Below are 19,908 nucleotides of genomic sequence, written 5' to 3' on the forward strand. Positions count from 1 at the left end.
TCCTTTTTTCCCCCTAAGGTAAGTCTTTCCGCTCCCGGGATTGGAATGACTCCTTACCCTCTCCCTTAAAACCCACATCCTTTTGTCTTTCCCTCTCCTTCCCTCTTTCCTGACGAGGCAACCGTTGGTTGCGAAAGCTAGAATTTTGTGTGTATGTTTGTGTTTGTTTGTGTGTCTATCGACCTGCCAGCGCTTTCGTTTGGTAAGTCACATCATCTTTGTTTTTACATATATTTTTCCCACGTGGAATGTTTCCCTCTATTATATTCTTGCAATTAGTTAACTTTTCTCTGTCAGATCTGCTTCCTTTCTTTGCTTGTGGTGGAGTCAAACACTGTGTGTGTGTGTTTGACTACTGACTAGATGGAACTGGTAATTCCAGTGTGAAATGTTTTTTAGTTTGTTGTTGCAAGAAAATTAAAGAAGGTAGTTAAGGCAATCACTTATTCTCCATTGACAATATGTCATTTTTTCTAAGGACATGTAGGAGACAGATTTGCATAGATTTCAGAAATAACAATGAACTCTTTTGTTTCTTTTTTCTAAGTTGATATCCAACCATTGAATGAAAATTATTTTATAAATCATCAGAATCTATATGTGCAGATCTGTGAATAAATGTAAAGGCCATAATGTCCAAAGTACATATACAAATACACACACACAAACACACACACACACACACACACACACACACACACACACACACACATATTCATGTACTGCAGAACAAAGAGAATCTTAAGAGTTTCCATAGTTGATACAGTGTCTTATCAGTGTTTGCTGGTATCTCTAGTGTTGAAAGTATGTATGATTGTACACTTCTATTTAAATGTTTGAATTATGTGAGCATATCAAGTTCCTGCCACATTACTTTCAAGTCTCTCTGCCATAACTATTACCTCTCTAAAGCTTAAGAAATGCATTGTATCCACTATTAAATTATCATAAATTTAATTTTAGAATAATATGTTTACACATATGGTGCATTCTGTTAGGGCCCAGTCATCACACAAAACTTGTTCTTAGTTTTGGTATCAATATTGAAGAAGGCAACTGGTATCACTGTATTAAAGGCACATAAAGTATATCCACAAGCCACACAGCCATCTCACATAATCTAATGTGGCCACTTCATCACTTCATCTGCAAAATAGTCCCTTATTTGGATTGACATCTATTTCTATACCCCACAAACCAACCACTGTAAAGAGCTTGGCAAAGGAAACATCCCTCTACCAATTATTAGGGGTTTTTCTGGTTTCATTCAGGTATGCAGTGTGGGAAGAATGATTGTCTAAATGCCTCTGTGTCCACTGTAATTAATCTAATCTTGTTCTCATGATCCCTATGGGAACAATATGTAGAGGGTTGTGGTGTATTCATTTAAAGGTAGTTCTTCAAACTTTGTAAGTAGGTTTTCTTGAGATAGTTTATGTCTGTCTTCAAGTGTTTGCCAGTTCAGATTCTGTTTGTCAGTTCAGATTCATTTTGGTGACATTCTCCCACAGATCAATGTCCCCCATGAGTCCTACTCGGTATGGGTTGCACATACTTTGTTAGTATTCTAGGAGAGGTCACACAAGTGATTTGTAAGCATTCTCCTTTATAGAATGATTGCATTTCCCCAGCATTCTACCAGTAAACTGGCGTCTGCTCCTGCTTTGCCCACAACTGAGCCTACGTGACCATTTCACTTCACATCTGTACAAAGTTTCACAGTCAGCTACTTGAATGAGTTAACTGGTTGCAACTGTGACTCATTGGTATTATAATCATAGCCACTTTGTTTCTTTCCTTTTGTGAACTGCACAATTATACATTTTTGAACATTTAAAGCCATTGACCCATCTTTGCACTACTTTGAAATCTTATCAAGATCTGACTGAATATTTATATACCTCTTCTCAGACAGTACCCCATTACAGATAAATGCACCATCCTCAAAGAGTCTGAAGCTACACACTAGGCAACAAAATTAAAGGATCAATTTTTTGAAACCCCCTGATTGTCTTCCATTTCAACACAGAAGTTTGAAATTTGACTCAAAGGTGCCTTCAACGTTCCTTTGAAATGGTGCAACGGCATGGCGCCCTATGACATCACCCTTGGGCTCAGCAACACTTTTATTTATTTATTTATTTTGATCCAACATCAACTGATTACAAAAAAAGGTTTTTTTGTTCCAGTCTTCTGGATAAGTCAGAGTCTTACTTACTAGGGTTACATATTATTGGCTGGCACTTTTATCTACACAACTTTTTCTAAATTTAGTTGAGAGAACAGAGTTACATATATGGACTATACATAAAAAATTGTTATTGCCATACTGAGATTAAGGAATCTACAGTTTGTAACACAGTATTCATATCTGACATTCAAATATTTACAGTTTGTGACACAGTCTAAGATCTGAGATTACATATATTTTTAGATAGATGGTCTTCCATCATACAAGTGTACTAAATCTAGAAACTCATCTATTGAATATACAGGATTGTTTAGGAGCCATAATTTTAATTTCATTTTTAGTTTTGTAATGGGCAATTTGTAGATATTAGGATGGAAGCAATTCAGTAGTTTTATGACTGCACAGTGAGGGCTTTTCTCATAAAGTGTTGTTCTTTCTATGAGAGATGATGTGGGGTCTCTCTCTACCTCTAGTGTTGTGATCGTGTATCTCTTTATTAAGTGTTTTGTTACTGTTTACTGCCATAATGATTATCTGCAGCACATACAGGTTATGAACAGTTAGTATTTTAAATTATTTAAACAAATTTCTGCAGGACTCCCTGGCACATTTCTTTCCCATAATTCTTAGTGCCTTCTTTTGTAAGGTAAGTACACTTTTCATATTACCTTTACTGCTGGATCCCCATACCCCTATCCCATAACTTAGGTGGGATTCAAATAGTGCAAAATATATTTGCCTCAGAGTGGTGATGTTACAAAAAGGTGTCAGTTTTCTTATGACATATACGGTAGTACATAGCTTTTTGCAAATATCATTCACATGATCAGACCAGTTTAACTCTGCATCTAGTGTCAGGCCAAGAAATTTGGTTGAGTATTGTTTTTTAATGTATTCGTCACCCATTAAGATTTGGTTTTCATGAGTTTTTTGCCTCCCAAGATCAAATTCAATATAGACAGATATATTTGTGTTTAATTTTAGTTTGTTTTCATTAAAATACTGCAGAATTAAGCCTGCTGCAGTACTGGATTCCACTTTGAGCTGTGAATAGCTTGGATTGCTGCATATTAACGTGGTATCATCTGCATATAAGATAGCTGTTGCATGGTTTGTTATGGACTGAATATCATTTACATAGATAATAAAAAGAAGTGGTCCTAATATTGATCCCTGTGGAATACCAAAATTTATGTCAGGGGTGTTTGATTTGTATGCTCCCTCTGTAGTGCTAATAGACAAACTGCTTCCTATTTGTCAAGTAGGACCTGATCAGATTATGGGCTGTGCCTTGAATGCCATAGTTCCACAGTTTGTCCAGCAATATGGTCGTATAAACACAGTCAAATGCTTTTTGTAAGTATAGAAAGATGCCACATACATGTTCTTTATTATCTATTGCTTGAGTGACACCTTCGATTAAGTTGGATGCTGCTGTAATGGTGGATGACCCCTTGACAAACCCATACTGCCCCTTAGAAATCACTTTTTTGCATACCAGGAAGCTCCAAATTCTTATGTATATTACTTTCTCAAAGATTTTGGATATTATTGGAAGAACAGAAATGGGTTGAAAGTTTTCTACTAAATTCCTGTTTCCTTTTTTAAAAATAGGCACAACTCGGGCAATTTTCAACTCATCTGGAAATAGACCATCTTCCATATGAGAATTGATAACTGTTGATAAAGGTGATGCAATTTTATGTATACATTTCATAAGAGTGTCCAGACTAAGACCATCATATCCTGCTGCATGGGAATTCTTTAAGCTACTCACTATTTTAATTATTTCTTCTTTACTTGTTGGCATCAAAAATATACTTCCTGACATTGGTATTCCTCTGAATTTGTATTTATGATTTTTAAGCTGATTGTTTATGCTGGAGCCAACAGAATCAAAGTAATTGTTAAATAGATCTGCTATCTTATTCTGATCAGTTTCTATTGTGCCGTTTATCATCAAGTGATTTTCAGTTGTATGTTTCCCAGATTTACCAATTTCTCTATTTACTTGTGACCATGATGTTTTGAAGATATTATTTGAGTTCTGAATGACACTTTCAAAATGTTTCTGTTTTTCTGAAATTAGGAGGTCTACATAGTATTTCTGATACTTTTTGAACTCTTCTTTTAATTTTTTATTGCTCAAGTCATTTAACATAGCATACTCATACCATCTTAGTTTTTCTCTAGCCTCAGTGACTGAACTTGATATACAGTTTCGGGTTACAGCATGTGACTGAATTCTCTTTTTTATTAATGGACAGGCTTGGTTAAGAATGTAGAATAGTTCACTTGAGAATTTGCCATAACTATGAAGTGTCGTTAGAAAACTGTTCCAATCCACATTCCTTAGCATATTATTCAACTGAGATATATTTTGGTCTGTATTCATCCTAATATATCTATAGCAACTGTGTGTAGGAACCTTTTTTATGTGCACACTTAGTTCTACTGCACGGTGGTCTGACATAGCACTTATAATAACATAAGATGTAAGATCGTAAAGACGAATACCAGTGATTATGTTATCTATTGCAGACTGGCATGTCTCAGTCTCCCTGGTTGCAGTGTTTATCAGGTATCTTACATTATATTCAAGCAGAGTATTCTTGAATAGTCTAGTGCGTAACTTATCTGCTAATACATTTATGTTGAAATCTCCTGTAATTATTAACTTGTTCAAGTGTGATATAAAAACATTCTCTATCATGTCACAAAATTTTGTTAAGAAAACTTGGAAGTTTCCACCCGGTGGTCTATATAAACATATAACATAAATTTCATCATTTGGTATCTTTATACATGCTGCACATAATTCAATTGTTCCTTCTAATGAATATTTACTTACATTTACAGAATTAAAATCAAATGTGCTCTTTACATACATTGACACACCCCCACCTCTGATAGTAGATCTGCAAAACTTATTAGCTAGTACCATGTTTAGAGGTTTAAAAAGTTCTAATTTGGCATCAGATAGCCAGTGTTCACTAATACCAAGCACATCAGGCATAGTTTCATTTACAAACATGTCTAATTGTTCATATTTCTTGCTCAAGCCCTGTACATTCTGGTGGATTATTTTAAAGTTGTAAATACCTTGTTGTAGATTTCTCTGCTTTACCGACTTCAAATACCAATGTGTCAACACCTGCAAAAACAGCCACAACTCACAAGTTCATGTGAGCTGTGTCCTTCTGTAGCATTTTGTTGTTGACTATTAGTGAGTTTTTTGGGGACATCACTTGTAACAATCAATTAGCTGTTATCATCAGCTAGTTGTTCTTTTGATAACTCTTGTGCACAGCACTTCATTTGTTTCCTGTTTAACTTCAGTTGTGTGAATTTGTGTCATTTTGCTCACCAATTTCAGGTTTATATTTCATAGAATTAATTTCCACAAAGTCAATGCTATTGTCATTGGTTTCTTCATTGAGTGTTTCTGTCCACTTTGATGACTCCAACAAGTTTTTTTCTAATCTTTCTTTTGGACTGAGAACTGTATTTAATTTGCACAATTTTCTGTTTCTCTCTCTCTCTCTCTTTAGGTTCCTGTGTTCCTCTTTCTCTGAAAAGTTTGGTGCCTAAACTCTTCTCACAGGCTTTACAACGAAATTTGATTCAATCTTTTGAACACATCACAGCACAAGATTCACTGTTGCTAATGACTACATAATCACTGTGGAAGATTTTTGACACCACAGTCCTCACATTATAACTATTTCCATGCTTTTAACTGCTTTTTTGCACTTCACACGTGACTTACTGTCATCAATCACTGCCATCTTGAACATATGCTGTTGAGAAACACTAAACATTCGGCAATTCAGTCTCCCAATGTTAGACATACAAATAAATTTCCTTATATTGCTCTTTGAACTAAACACATAATATAGATTTTTATCTCTTTTTTTCAGGAAGGAGGTAAAGGAACTGAGAGGAGCTAATTACTTGAGAGGTATATACATGGCTTCCATGGTTTTTACTGAAAGAAGTTCATTATATATTGCTGTAGTTGCATATGCACTTTTAGGAAACACCATTACAGCTGACAGGGTATGTTGTGACTACCAGTATAGTTTATTAGTAACATTTATTGACACAGTTAGTAAATCTAATAATAGCTGTTATGAATCATGCCTTTGCAGGTATTTTCATTGGCACAGTTCTTCAATCTACTGCAACTGTGCATGGCCATATTTTATCCGCAAGCTGTTCAACTCCTTGCTGAAACCAGAGTTTCCATATCCAGAATTCAGGTATTAAACATCTTGTAACCCTCACTTTTGTTCACACTGTTTACTGGATAAGAATAACTTGTGTTACTACGATATGAATAATCAATTAGTACACGAACAATGTATAAAAGTTCTTAAGCTAATATTAGTCTCAACCATTATTAGAAATTATCCTGAGATTGTTCCAGAGTAGAAGAATAAAGTTCAAGCACGAATTAGCTGGATAACACATATTTTAGAATGAAAGCTCCAAATAGGCAGGAACTACCAGAAACTACAAGTTCATGATCTGTAGCATCAATGAACAGTAAAGAGTCACAACAGCCGCGCGGAGTGGCCGCGCGGTTAGAGGGGCCATGTCACTAATCATGCAGCCCCTCACGCCGGAGGTTCAAGTCCTCCCTTGGGTGTGAGTGTTGTCTTTAGTGTTAAGTTAGTTTAAGTAGTGTGTAAGTCTAGGGACCGATGACGTCAGCAGTTTGGTCCCTTAGGAATTCACACACAGAGTCATAACACTGCAGAGTCCACAGAGAGAGATGAGTCAGATAACAGCAATGAAGACATAGACAACTGCTAGGTAGCCTTATTTTTGGCTCTATGTCTTTACATATTCCATATGTCATTTTTTTCAAATGTTGCTAAATACAGTGATCCACAAACTGTTTGGAAGAAAATGAGATGTAGTTGACAATCGAGGAAAAGACAGGTTGCTATTTACTGTTAAGAAGGTACGTCAAGTTGCAGACAGGTACAGTTAAAAGACACTCATACAAAGCTTTTGGCCATAGCCTTTGTCAGTTAAAGAGAGACTCAAGTGTGTGCACACGCACACAGACACCCACACACACACACACACACACACACACACACACACACACACACACACACACACACACACACACACACACAAGCAAGCAAGCACACCTCATGCACACACGCCTACTCCAACATCTCAGGCCAGAACCTGAAAAGCTGGAGTTGGCGGTCATGCGTGCATGAGGTGTGCTTGCTTGCTTGTGTGTGTGTGTGTGTGTGTGTGTGTGTGTGTGTGTGTGTCCATCTCTGTTTTACTGATGAAGGCTGTGACTGAAAGCTGTATGTGACTGTCTTTTAATTGTGCCTGTCTGCAACTTGCAACTTGACATGTCTTGTTTATGGTAAGTAGCAATCTGTCTTTTCCTACATTGTTGATATTCCTACTTGGAGTTTCCATTGTTTGGGATGGAGTTAATATTCTTGTTCAGTTTGCGAGAATTGTAATGTTGAAACAACAAATTTAAGAGAATGAGTTTTGCGTCTACAATTCTTAGTCAACACTTTAAGAAGTGAAGTCACCACACTCAAGGATGAAAATCAGGAACTACAATTGAAGAACAAATCAAGTGAAGTGGTAACTGATGAAAGGTACAAATCGTCTGAATGGAGAGAAGTGAGACACAAAGGTACGACTTTAGCTGGAAAAATAACAACGAACTTCGCAATGGCTGTTACATTTACGGATAAAAACAAATGCAGCGTTCTGCAGTCCAGTGACGGTGTTAAAGACAGTGTAAATGATCCAGACCTTGCAAAAGGCAATGCGCTGAAAACGAATAATCATTCTGAGAAAAATGATGATAAACGGGGAACATCAGGTAAAAAGACAGTGTGCTTTTTCTAACAGACAACCATGGCACAAATATATCTAGTATGTTTCGAGAAATAAATCGAGACATAGCAGTGACCAGTGTTGTCATACCTGGAGTGGGAACTAAACACATTTTAGACACTTGCATTCAAACAAAATCCACACAAGAAAATGACTTTGTCATATGGATAATGGGATCAAATGATGTTGTGAAAAATGAAGCAGATGTTTCCATAAAAGTGCTTCAGAACTTACTAGAAAAAAATAAATCAAGGAATACAGTTGTTGCTGCAGTGCCTCATACGCACAATCTAATTTATAGTTTGTGCATTAATAAAGAAATCCAAAGAACAAATATTATAATAAAGAAACTGTGCTCTGAATACACAAATTGTGCTGTGGTCGAAATAAGTAAACTGCAGCGTAACCTTCACACCAGACATGGGCACCAGCTAAAATTTGAATGGAAAAAGTTGTGTGGGAATGTGTCAGCAAAATAATTAAAGAAAGACTAACACGGAATAAAACAATCTACGAAAGTATCAGTTTGAGTAATACCTGGAATGTACGTAATTTTTTAGTATAAAAGTCAGTGAATCGGTGGCTAATAACCCTCCTGTATTTGAATTAGGTGCTAAAAGCAACATTTGAATGAGAGAGTGTTCACAGACAATAAACAATAAACATAAATCTGTTACTGTGATGCAAACAAACATTCGCTGCATTAGGAACAAAGTATTACAATTAGAAAATTTTTGCAGTATTGAAAATGTTGTTGTTGTTTGAGTCTCAGAACACTGGCTGACAGAAGATCAAGTACAATATTTTGTTCCTCAAGGGTATGCTGTTGGAGACATTATGTGTAGAAGTGAAAGAAAGAATGGAGGTGTTCTAATATCTGTTAAAGATACAATAATGTTTACCAAAACAGATGTTAGCTCTTACTGTGCAGAACTAGATGCAGAATTTAGCTGTGTAAGACTAAATGCAGAGAAAACTTTAATTGTTAGCTTATATAGATCACCGGGTGGAGATGCAAATACATTTTTCGAAAGATTTGAGTTGCTTACGAGGAAAATACTAAAATTTAAAATAAAACTAATTATCTGTGGTGATTTCAACATTGAAATGGCCAACAGTGATGAACATGTTACTAGAACATTTTTAATATTTTAAGATCATTAAATTTACAATGTACAAATTACACACCAACACGGGATAATGCGTGCTTAGATAATATTGTTGTAAATTTTTCTAGAGATATGTATGATGTCAGACTTTCCAGTGGAGCCCTAGCTGATCATGAACCATTGATTTTAACATTCTGCTGTGATCAGTTGCCTAAATCAAACACATTGGTCAGAATCAATTCTAGTGCCACATGGATAAGAGGGCAGAAAGATGAATATATTAATTTATTTATTGACACGTTATCTGATGTTAACTGGGAATTTGTATACAACACACAACCTGGGTAGGGTGCTGGTGAAATGGTATTTAACAACCTCCTGAAAATACTCACAGAGTTATGGTACTGCTGCTCACCATTAATCAAAAGTAGACCTAAGCATAAACAGAAAAACAAACAGCTAAAATGGTATACAGATGAGCTAGCTCTCACTAGGGAGGAGATGCTCAGGCTGTACAGAATATATAAAAATTCTTGTAAACAAGGACCCGAGATAGATAATACTTCTGATAGAGCTTGTGGGAAGTAAAGAAAGAAGTTGTGGACTGCACCGGACGAGATTTGAAAATCTTTCAAATCTCATCTGGTGCAATCCCCAACAATCAGTCTTTCTTTCTCATCGTATCCAGTAAGTCTCCTGTGACCTGGGCTTCTCGGCGACTTTTCTGATATGTGCCCCTTCCCCAAACCTCTCCTGTCCTTTTCCTTCACCCCTCTTCCTTCCCCTTCAACACTTCTGCCAGAAGAAGTAGCCTCTGACTCCAAAAGCTTGTACAAGTTAAACTCTTTTGTGTGCGTGTTCCCGTGCCACCACTTGGTGAGTAGATTTTTTATCTTTCCATTTACATTATATTGTCAATAATTATTTTTCAGTTTTGTGCCAATAAGAAGTTAGAAATTTTTGCAAATAACCTCTACGTAAAGAATTTCCATCATCCAGTCAACTATTTAATATGAGTGGTTATTTTACTCTACCAAAATTTTACCTTGAATTTCCCAGATCAGGACAATGTTAACCAAGAAACGAATAATCTCTCACACACTAGATTTTTGTCACTCATCTTGTCTGAACAAAAGAACCCCACAACAATGTCTTACCCTTGTTATTTTTGTTGTGGTTCTTTAGTCCAGAGACTGGTTTGATGCAGCTCTCCATGCTACTGTATCCTGTGCTGGCTTCTTCATCTCCCAGTACCTACTGCAGCCTACATCCTTCTGAATCTGCTTGGTGTATTCATCTCTTGCTCTCCCTATACGATTTTTACCATCCACCCTGCCCTCTAATACTAAATTGGTGATCCCTTGATGCCTCAAAACATGTCCTACCAACCTATCCCTTCTTCTTGTCAAGTTATGCCACAAATTCCTCTTCTCCACAATTCTATTCAGTACCTCCTCATTAGTTACGTAATCTATCCATCTAATCTTCAGCATTCTTCTGTAGCACCACATTTCGAAAGCTTCTATTCTCTTCCTGTCCAAACTATTTATCGTCCACATTTCACTTCCATACATGGCTACATTCCATACAAATACTTTCAGGAAAGACTTCGTGACGTTGAAATCTATACTCGATGTTAACAAACTTCTCTTCTTCAGAAACGATTTCCTTGCCATTGCCAGTCTACATTTTATATCCTCTCTACTTCAGCCATCATCAGTTATTTTGCTCCCCAAATAGTAAAACTCATCTACTACTTTAAGTGTCTCATTTCCTAATCTAATTCCCTCAGCATCACCTGAGCTAATTTGACTACTTTCCATCATCCTCATTTTGCTCTTGTTGGTGTTCATCTTATATCCTTCTTTCAAGACACTGTCCATTTCGTTCAACTGCTCCTCCAGGTCCTTTATTGTCTCTGACAGAATTACAATGTCATCGGCAGTTTTCATTTCTTGTCCATGGATTTTAATTCCTACTCCAAATTTTTCTTTCGTTTTCTTTACTACTTGCTCAATATATAGATTGAATAACATCAGGGATAGGCTACATCCCTGTCTTGGTCCCTTCCCAACCACTGCTTACCTTTCATGCCCCTCGACTCTTTATAACTGCCATCTACTTTCTGTACAAATTGTAAATAGCCCTTCCCTCCCTGTATTTGACCCCTGCCACCTTCAGAATTTGAAAGAGATTATTCCAGTCAACATTGTCAAAAGCTTTCTCTAAGTCTCCAAATGCTAAAAATGTAGGTTTACCTTTCCTTAATCTATCTTTTAAGATAAGCCATAATGTCAGTATTGCCTCATGTGTTCCAACATTTCTACAGAATCCAAACTGATCTTCCCCAAGGCCAGCTTCTACCAGTTTTTCCATTCATCTGTAAAGAATTCATGTTAGTATTTTGCAACCGTGACTTATTGAACTGATAGTTCAGTAATTTTCAAACCTGTAAAGACCTGTTTTCTTTGGGATTGGAATTATTGTATTCTTGTTTTAGTCTGAGAGTATTTCACCTGCCTCATACATCTTGCTCACCAGATGGTAGCGTTTTGTCAGGACTGTCTCTCCCAAGGCTGTCAGTAGTTCTAATGGAATGTTGTCTACTCCCGGGGCCTTGTTTCGACTTAGGTCTTTCACTGCTGTCAAATTCTTCATGCAGTATTGTATCTCCCATCTCATCTTCATCTACATCCTCTTCCATTTCAATAATATTGTCCTTGTACATTGCCCTTGTGTAGACCCTCTATATACTCCTTCCACCTTTCTGCTTTCCCTTCTTTGCTTAGAACTGGGTTTCCATCTGAGCTCTTGATATTCGTGCAAGTGGTTCTCTTTTCTCCAAAGGTCTCTTTAATTTTCCTGTAGGCACTATCTATCTTACCCCTAGTGATATACACCTCTACATCCTTACATTTTTCCTCTAGCCATACCTACTTAGCCATCTTGCATTTCCTGTTGATCTCATTTTTTTAGATTTTTTTATTCCTCTTTGCCTGATTCATTCACTGCATTTTTATATTTTCTCCTTTCATCAATTAAATTCAATATCTCTTCTGTAACCCAAGTATTTTTACTAGCCCTCGTCTGTTACCCTTGGGTAACAGAATCTTCTTTCAGAACAGACTAACTGTAAAAAATGCAAGTATTTTCCCATTCAGTATCGTTAATTCACATCTTTACCAACTGTGATCACCCAGAAATAATTACAGGACCATTTAAAAACAACCAAAGAAGTTCAGTTTCTAGTCCCTTTTTAACAACAGTTTTAGCTTCTGTGGATGGTTACTGCAGCTCCTCCTTGTGGCCAGCTTCTCAGACCACCAAGGATTCTGCTTTGCTGTGTATCTCCCACATCTACTATGGTGCCAGTTTCTTTTTCTTACGTTTATGTATAACATCAAACATATACATTCCGAAACATTATCACCTAAAGGAAAAATTATTCATTTATTGTTGGTCAGTATTGGAGATCGTGCATTAAAATTACTTTACTGGCTATTATCCTACCTGACAATGTGACCACTCGGCATTGACCCATCACACCTTCCACCGAGCATTGGTCTGTCATTCTTTGACCTCTCACTAATTATTAGTTGCTGCTTTTTTTCCCACAAGGGAGTAACTGTTTCTGAAAGCTAGAGTTCTGACATTTTTTTATGCATGGACCTCTAAGCCCTATATAGGCTGTTACTGACTCAGTAAGTGGCAAATGCTTCACTTAGCATTAACGTATTTTGAACTAATAGAAACAACTGACAAGTGTAACTTATTATCAAATGATGGATTTAATTTTAATTTCTTTTGAAAGATCAGTTTGAGCAGATAATTTTTTAAAGTGTCAATAATGTGTTTCAGAGTATGTATACATGTTCCATGTATATGCAAACTTTGCTGCACACATCATTTAATAATTAACACTATCTTGTGACACATAACAATAACAAGATTTTTTAGTTCAATATAAACATTAAAAATCTTCAACAGTAACTGTCATAGAATATGGCAGCTGAAGATTTTAAAGAAAAATTTACTAAAACAGGGTTTCAATTTTTTTACAAACAACTTAAATAACTGTTTCTTTAGAATTTTTCCTGAGTCACTGACACTGAAGTAGGAAAAGATAGATTGCTACTTACTGTAAAGAGGCCATGTTATGTTGCAGACAGGGGCAATTAAAAGAAACTTACCTACAGTTTTCAGCCACAGCCCTCATCAGCAAAAGAGAAACGCACACCATTAGTACACACAAGCAGGCACACCTCAAGCACACATGACCACCAACTACAGCATCTCGGGCCAGAGTGAACTATCACGTGGGATGCTAGCAGCAGTCTGGAAGGGGGGAAGGGGAAGGGATGGTAGCGTGTGGGTTGGGAGAGAAATGAATGCTGTCTGGCAGAGAGTGCAGGGAGCAGAATGCCAACATCCACAGCTTAACGAGGTTGTGGGACAGAGGGGTGGGGAAAAAAGGAGCAGAAAAGGAGTGGAGCAGGAAAAGATGTATTGGCAGAGGGAGGCAAACACGGTAGGTGGGAAACGAGAATGGGGAGTACACGATAGGACAGAGGGGGAGGCACTGTTGGGTGGAGGCCGTGGGGACAGTATGTTACCATAGGTTGAGGCTGGGATAATTACACGACTGGATAATGTGTTGTAAGGATGACTCCCATCTGCACAGTTCAGAAAAGCTGGTGGTGGAGGGGAGGGCCCAGATGCCTCGTGTAATGAAGCAGCCATCGGAATAAAACGTGTTACATTCATCTGCACGTTGTGCGACAGGGTGGTCTACTTCGCTCTCGGCCACAGTTTGGAGGTGGCCGTTCATCCTGGTGTGCAACTGTTTGGTAGTCATATCAATATTAAAAAAATACTATGCAATGATTGCAACAGAGATGGTAAATGACAAGGCTTCTTTCACTGGTGGTGTGGCCCCTAATAAAGTGGGATAAACCTTGTGACAGAACTGGAATAGGAAGTGCTGGGTGGGTGTATTGGGCAGGTCTTGCACCTGGGTCTTCCACAGGGATACGATCCTTGTGGCAAGGGGTCGGGATTAGGAACGGCATAGGGACGGACTAGGATGTTGCGGAGATGGGTGATCGAACACCTCTTTAGGTGGGGTGGGAAGTATCTCACCGAGGATGTCCGTCATTTCAGGGCTCGATGATAGGTCATCAAAGTCTCCCTGGAGGATGTGGTTCAGTTGTTCCAGTCCAGGGTAGTACTGGGTGATGAACAGGACACTCCTTTGTGGCTGTTTCTTGGGGGTTGTTTGAGGATTAGGGCTGTGAGAGGAAATGGCATAGCAGATCTGTTTATTTATTTATTTTTATTTATTTATTTATTGTTCCGTGGGACCAAATTAAAGAGAAATCTCCATGGTCATGGAACGAGTCAATACATGAAATTATAACACGATATTAGAAACAGATAAAATGAAATATAGAAAAAAAAAAACATATTCAGGTGACAAGTCATAAGTTTAAATGAAGACAATCAACAATGTAACACTGGAATTTGCTTAATTTTTTAGCTCTTCCAGGAGCTCCTCGACAGAATAGAAGGAGTGAGCCATGAGGAAACTCTTCAGTTTAGACTTAAAAGAGTTTGGGCTACTGCTAAGATTTTTGAGTTCTTATGGTAGCTTATTGAAAATGGATGCAGCAGAATACTGCACTCCTTTCTGCACAAGAGTCAAGGAACTGCATTCTACATGCAGATTTGATTTCTGCCTAGTATTAACTGAGTGAAAGCTGCTAACTCTTGGGAATAGGCTAATATTGCTAACAACAAACGACATTAAAGAAAATATATACTGTGAGGGCAATGTCAGAATTCCCAGATTTTTGAATAGGGGTCGACAAGAGGTTCTCGAACTTACACCACATATAGCTCGAACAGCCCGTTTTTGAGCCAAAAATACCCTTTTTGAATCAGAAGAATTACCCCAAAAAACAATACCATACGACATAAGCGTATGAAAATATGCGAAGTAGACTACTTTTCGTGTTGAAGTGTCACTTATTTCAGATACTGTTCTAATGGTAAATAAAGCAGCATTTAGTTTCTGAACAAGATCCTGAACATGGGCTTTCCACAACAGCTTACTATCTATCCGTACGCCTAGGAACTTGAACTGTTCCATCTCGCTTATAACATGCCCATTCTGTCTGATTAAAATGTCAGTTCTTGTTGAATTGTGAGTTAGAAACTGTAAAAACTGAGTCTTACTGTGATTTAGCATCAAATTATTTTGCACAAGCCACGAACTTATTTCATGAACTAAATTATTTGTTACTGTTTCAATATTACACACAAGATCCTTCACTATCAAGCTGGTGTCATCAGCAAACAGAAATATTTTTGAATCACCTGTAATACTAGAAGGCATATCATTTATATAAATAAGAAACAGCAGTGGCCCCAGCACCGACCCTTGGGGAACGCCCCACTTAACAGTGCCCCATTGGGACTGAACATCACTACCACTCTCAATATTGCGGAGAATTACCCTCTGCTTTCTGTTCTTAAAGTAAGAGGCGAACCAATTGTAAGCTACTCCCCTTACTCCATAATGGTCCAACTTCTGCAGTAATATTTTGTGGTCAACACAGTCAAAAGCCTTCGTTAAATCAAAGAAAACACCTAGCGTTCGCAACCTTTTATTTAATCCGTCGAAAACCTCACAGAGAAAAGAGAATATAGCATTTTCAGTTGTTAAACCATTTCTAAAACCAAACTGAACATTTGACAGCAAATTATGTGAATTTAAATGCTCCAGTAACCTTGTATATACAACCTTCTCGATAACTTTAGCAAACACCGATGGCATAGAAATAGGTCTAAAATTGTCAACATTATCAATGTCTCCCTTTTTATAAAGTGGCTTCACTACCGAGTATTTTAATCGATCAGGAAACCGACCACTCCTAAAGGAAAAGTTACAGTACTGGGCTAACATACATAGAACAATACTTCAGTATTCTGCTAGATACCCCGTCATATCCATGAGAGTTCTTGGTCTTTAGTGATTTAATTATTAACTCAATCTCCCTCTTGTCAGTATCATGGAGGAGCATTTCAGGTAACAGTCTCGGAACACTTTTTTCTAAGAGCGCTATATGATTCCCTGTTGGAATTAGGTTTCTATTTAGTTCACCTGCTATATTCAGAAAGTGATTATTAAATACTGTACATATATGCGACTTATCAGTAACACGGACATTCCCACTACGCACTGATTCTATATCCTCGACCTGTCTCTGCAGACCAGCAACTTCCTTTACGACTGACCATATGGTTTTAATTTTATCCTGAGACTTAGCTATTCTATCTGCATACCACATACTTTTTGCCTTCCTAATAACATTTTTAAGCACCTTACAATACTGTTTGTAATGGGCTGCTGCATTTAGATTTTGACTGTTTCTAACGTTTTGATATAATTGCCACTTTGTTCTACAAGATATTCTTATCCCTCTAGTCAGCCACCCAGGCTGCCTGTTTGTGCTAGTACCCTGTTTTAAACGTTGTAACGGAAAGCAACTTTCAAAGAGCATGAGAAAGGTCTTTAGAAAAGCATTATATTTATCGTTTACTGTCTCAGCGCTATAAACATCTTGCCACTCTTGTTCCTTTATAAGGTTTACAAAGGTCTCTACAGCAACCGGATCAGCTTTCCTGAACAGCTGATGACTATATTTAACACGAGTTGCAGCATAAAAATCTTTTAAAGTTAAAATTTGCGCATCATGATCTGAAAGGCCATTCACCTTTTTTCTAACAGAATGCCCTTCTAGTAATGAGGAATGAACAAAAATGTTGTCTATGGTTGTTCTACTGTTCCCTTGCACTCTCGTTGGAAAGAATACGGTTTGCATAAGATTATATGAATTAAAGAGGTCTACCAGCATCCTCTTCCTTGCACAATCACTTATACAATTAATATTGAAGTCACCACATATAACTAACTTTTTGTATTTCCTATAAAGTGAACCAAGAACCTCCTCTAGCTTTAGCAAAAATGCTGTGAAATCGGAGTCTGGGGATCTATAAATAACAACAGTTACAAGTTTAACTCCGTTAAATTTAACCACACCTGCACAACATTCAAACACCTTTTCAGTGCAGTACTTTGAAACATCAATTGACTCAAATGCGATGCCGTTTTTCACATACATGGCTACTCCCCCACACCGCAAAGAGCTCCTCGAAAAGCAGCCAGCCAACCTGTATGCTGGTAAAGGAAGCCTCTGAATTATCTCCTTATTTAAGAAGTGTTCAGATATACCAATAATTTCAGAGTCAACATCTATAAGCAGTTCACTAACTTTATCCCTAATACCTTGTATATTTTGATGAAATATACTAATTCCCTCATTACTCGGATACCTAAGCTTTGTCAAAAGTGATTCCCTTGTTAGAGAGACTTCCCTTAAGCAGGAATACCTATCAGCTGACTTCAATCTAAAAAAGGTGCAGCTCTAACACACACTACTGCAGGAATTTTCCCATGAGTGATCCCACCAACCCCACCTATGCTGTCACCTATAAGCTTTGCCAACCTCCCCTTCCCATACCTGTTGAGGTGCAGGCCGTGTCTAGTGAAACCCGTCCTGCTGATAGACTCCACCGACACCACTGAAATGTGACCCATGCTTTCTGTCATCAGCGCACCCCCAAGTCTCATGTTATTACGCCTGACGGCTGTATTAAGATGAGGCCGATCGTGACGCTGAAACAGTTCCACGAAATGCACATTCGTGTTGCCAGTCTGAGTGGCTATCTTTTCCAGGTCACCATCTATGTTATACTCCCCATCCCTACCAATACTATTACCAGCCCCACCCACAATCACTACCTGATCCTCTTTAGTAAAATCCCTACATAACCCCCCTATGTTAACAGTCACCTGAGCCAACCCTGCATTAGGCTTCACAATGCTGGTGACCTGGTACTCACTTCCCAGCACTTCCTGCAACTGCTGGCCTACACCTCTGCCATGTGAACTACCTAACAGCAGAACCTTCTTCTTCCTCTTCGACTTTGCAACTGTTCTAGGCACAGTAACTACTGAGGTCTGCTGCATACTTCCTACATCTACAGCTACTAGAGATTCCTCTCCACTAGACTGACAGTTGGTCATATCTATTGTAAACACCAATAGTAAAACTATCTGAAAATCTTCTTCTCCTAGCAGATCTCTTGCCAACAGCCAGCTCCCATTCCCCAACCCCCTTCTCCCTCCTCATCCTATCTAGCTCCTCCTGTGCGTTTTTCAACTGCACCTGAAGGGCACAGATCTTACGCTCCTGCTCCTCTATCAGTTTACTCTTGCTACATAACCTGCAGTTCCAGGAGAGGATCTCACCAGAATGCCCACTGGCTTCCCCACTGCATTCCCCCCAGTGAAAATACTTCGAACAAGTGTCACACCGCAATCCACTACTCACGAACCTACGGCAAAGCCCACACTTCTCACTCATGGTAAAATTTTACTTTTTCTAAGTTCCGCTACTACAATAAGAAGATGCTAAAAACCTGACTACAATAATCACAAACTTACTCTACAAGGGAAGTAACTACTATTATTAACAGTATTAATAAACAACAAATGTGAATATAACAAAAGACTAATACAGAAAGAGAATCAAACCTAATCACACAGTAACGAGCTGTAAACAGTTCCCAAAAGGTTCTTCTGAAATTATTTCACCAGAAAACACCACGAACACCGGTTGAAGACTACTAAAGTTCCTAAATAAATCACTATGCACAAACAATTAATTAGTACTTAGCTTTCAATGCACCGCTACAGCTGCAACTGGTCAGCGCGGAATGTAAACACAGGCAAGAGGTTAAGTTGCTCGATACGAAACACTCACAAATATCACGTCACAACAGAAGAAAGGCAGAGCTGAATGAAGAAACCACTAATACGTCACTTATATAGTAAATATTATCACAAAAACCGTTAAAATATGTATCTGGAACCTAAAAATATATGAAAACTTAGAGAGCGATCTCACACGCAGTCACTCGCTTATGACGTCACACCAAAGACCTGTGGACTAGGTCTGGGAGCTAGTGCCTGTCTGTGAAGGCCTTGGTGAGGCCCTCAGCATCATAAGCAAGGGAGTTCTTGTAACTGTAGATACCTGTCCCCAGATAGCCAGGCTCCATGGGAGGGATTTTTTAGTGTGAAAAGGATGACAGTTTCTACAATGCAGGTATATTTGTGGTTGTTGGGTTTAATGTGTACAGAGTAGAAGTGTTCATCTTGCCACATTTACCTGCTGGAGCCCAGCTGTGGCCAACCCTTCCATCCTGTTCGCCGCACCGTGAGCAGTCGAGTTCAGTTGTACTAGCAATGGAATACGTGAGCTGTAATGCGCCGTCGAGGCCCGCAGAATCGTAATGCACTATTGAGGCCTACGGCTTGTCGGGTACCCGGGCGAGCCCGGGTGTCGAGAGGGCTCGGTGCAACTGGGAAGCAGGCAGTGCTAGAAAGGTGGGATTGACTGGCCACACATGTGAGGAATGCAGTGTTGCTTTCTGAATTACCTGCACTCCTTTGAGAGGTTTGATGGGCTAGGAACAGAATGTTCTTGATCCTTACAAAGAAAATAATGCACAATGTAAAGTAATGGACGTAACGCAAAAAAAGTACTTATTGTAACATGGAAGTAATTGAATTCAAAGCAAATGGTTTAATAG

The 19,908-nt window shown here is 38.3% G+C and overlaps 1 protein-coding gene across 3 annotated transcripts in view; it reads left to right on the plus strand.

Moving 5' to 3' along the window:
- Nucleotides 1–19,908, plus strand: part of LOC126235665 (ATP-binding cassette sub-family C member 4-like) — a 359,166-nt gene that overhangs the window by 214,126 nt on the left and 125,132 nt on the right. For all 3 annotated transcript variants that reach the window (XM_049944386.1, XM_049944385.1, XM_049944387.1), the window contains 2 exons: nt 6,112–6,250; nt 6,343–6,453. In XM_049944386.1, coding sequence (XP_049800343.1) covers nt 6,112–6,250; nt 6,343–6,453 — 250 coding nt within the window. The remainder of the gene's footprint in view (nt 1–6,111; nt 6,251–6,342; nt 6,454–19,908) is intronic.

This window comes from Schistocerca nitens, chromosome 2, assembly GCF_023898315.1.
Source record: "Schistocerca nitens isolate TAMUIC-IGC-003100 chromosome 2, iqSchNite1.1, whole genome shotgun sequence".
NCBI classification, from domain to species: domain Eukaryota; kingdom Metazoa; phylum Arthropoda; class Insecta; order Orthoptera; family Acrididae; genus Schistocerca; species Schistocerca nitens.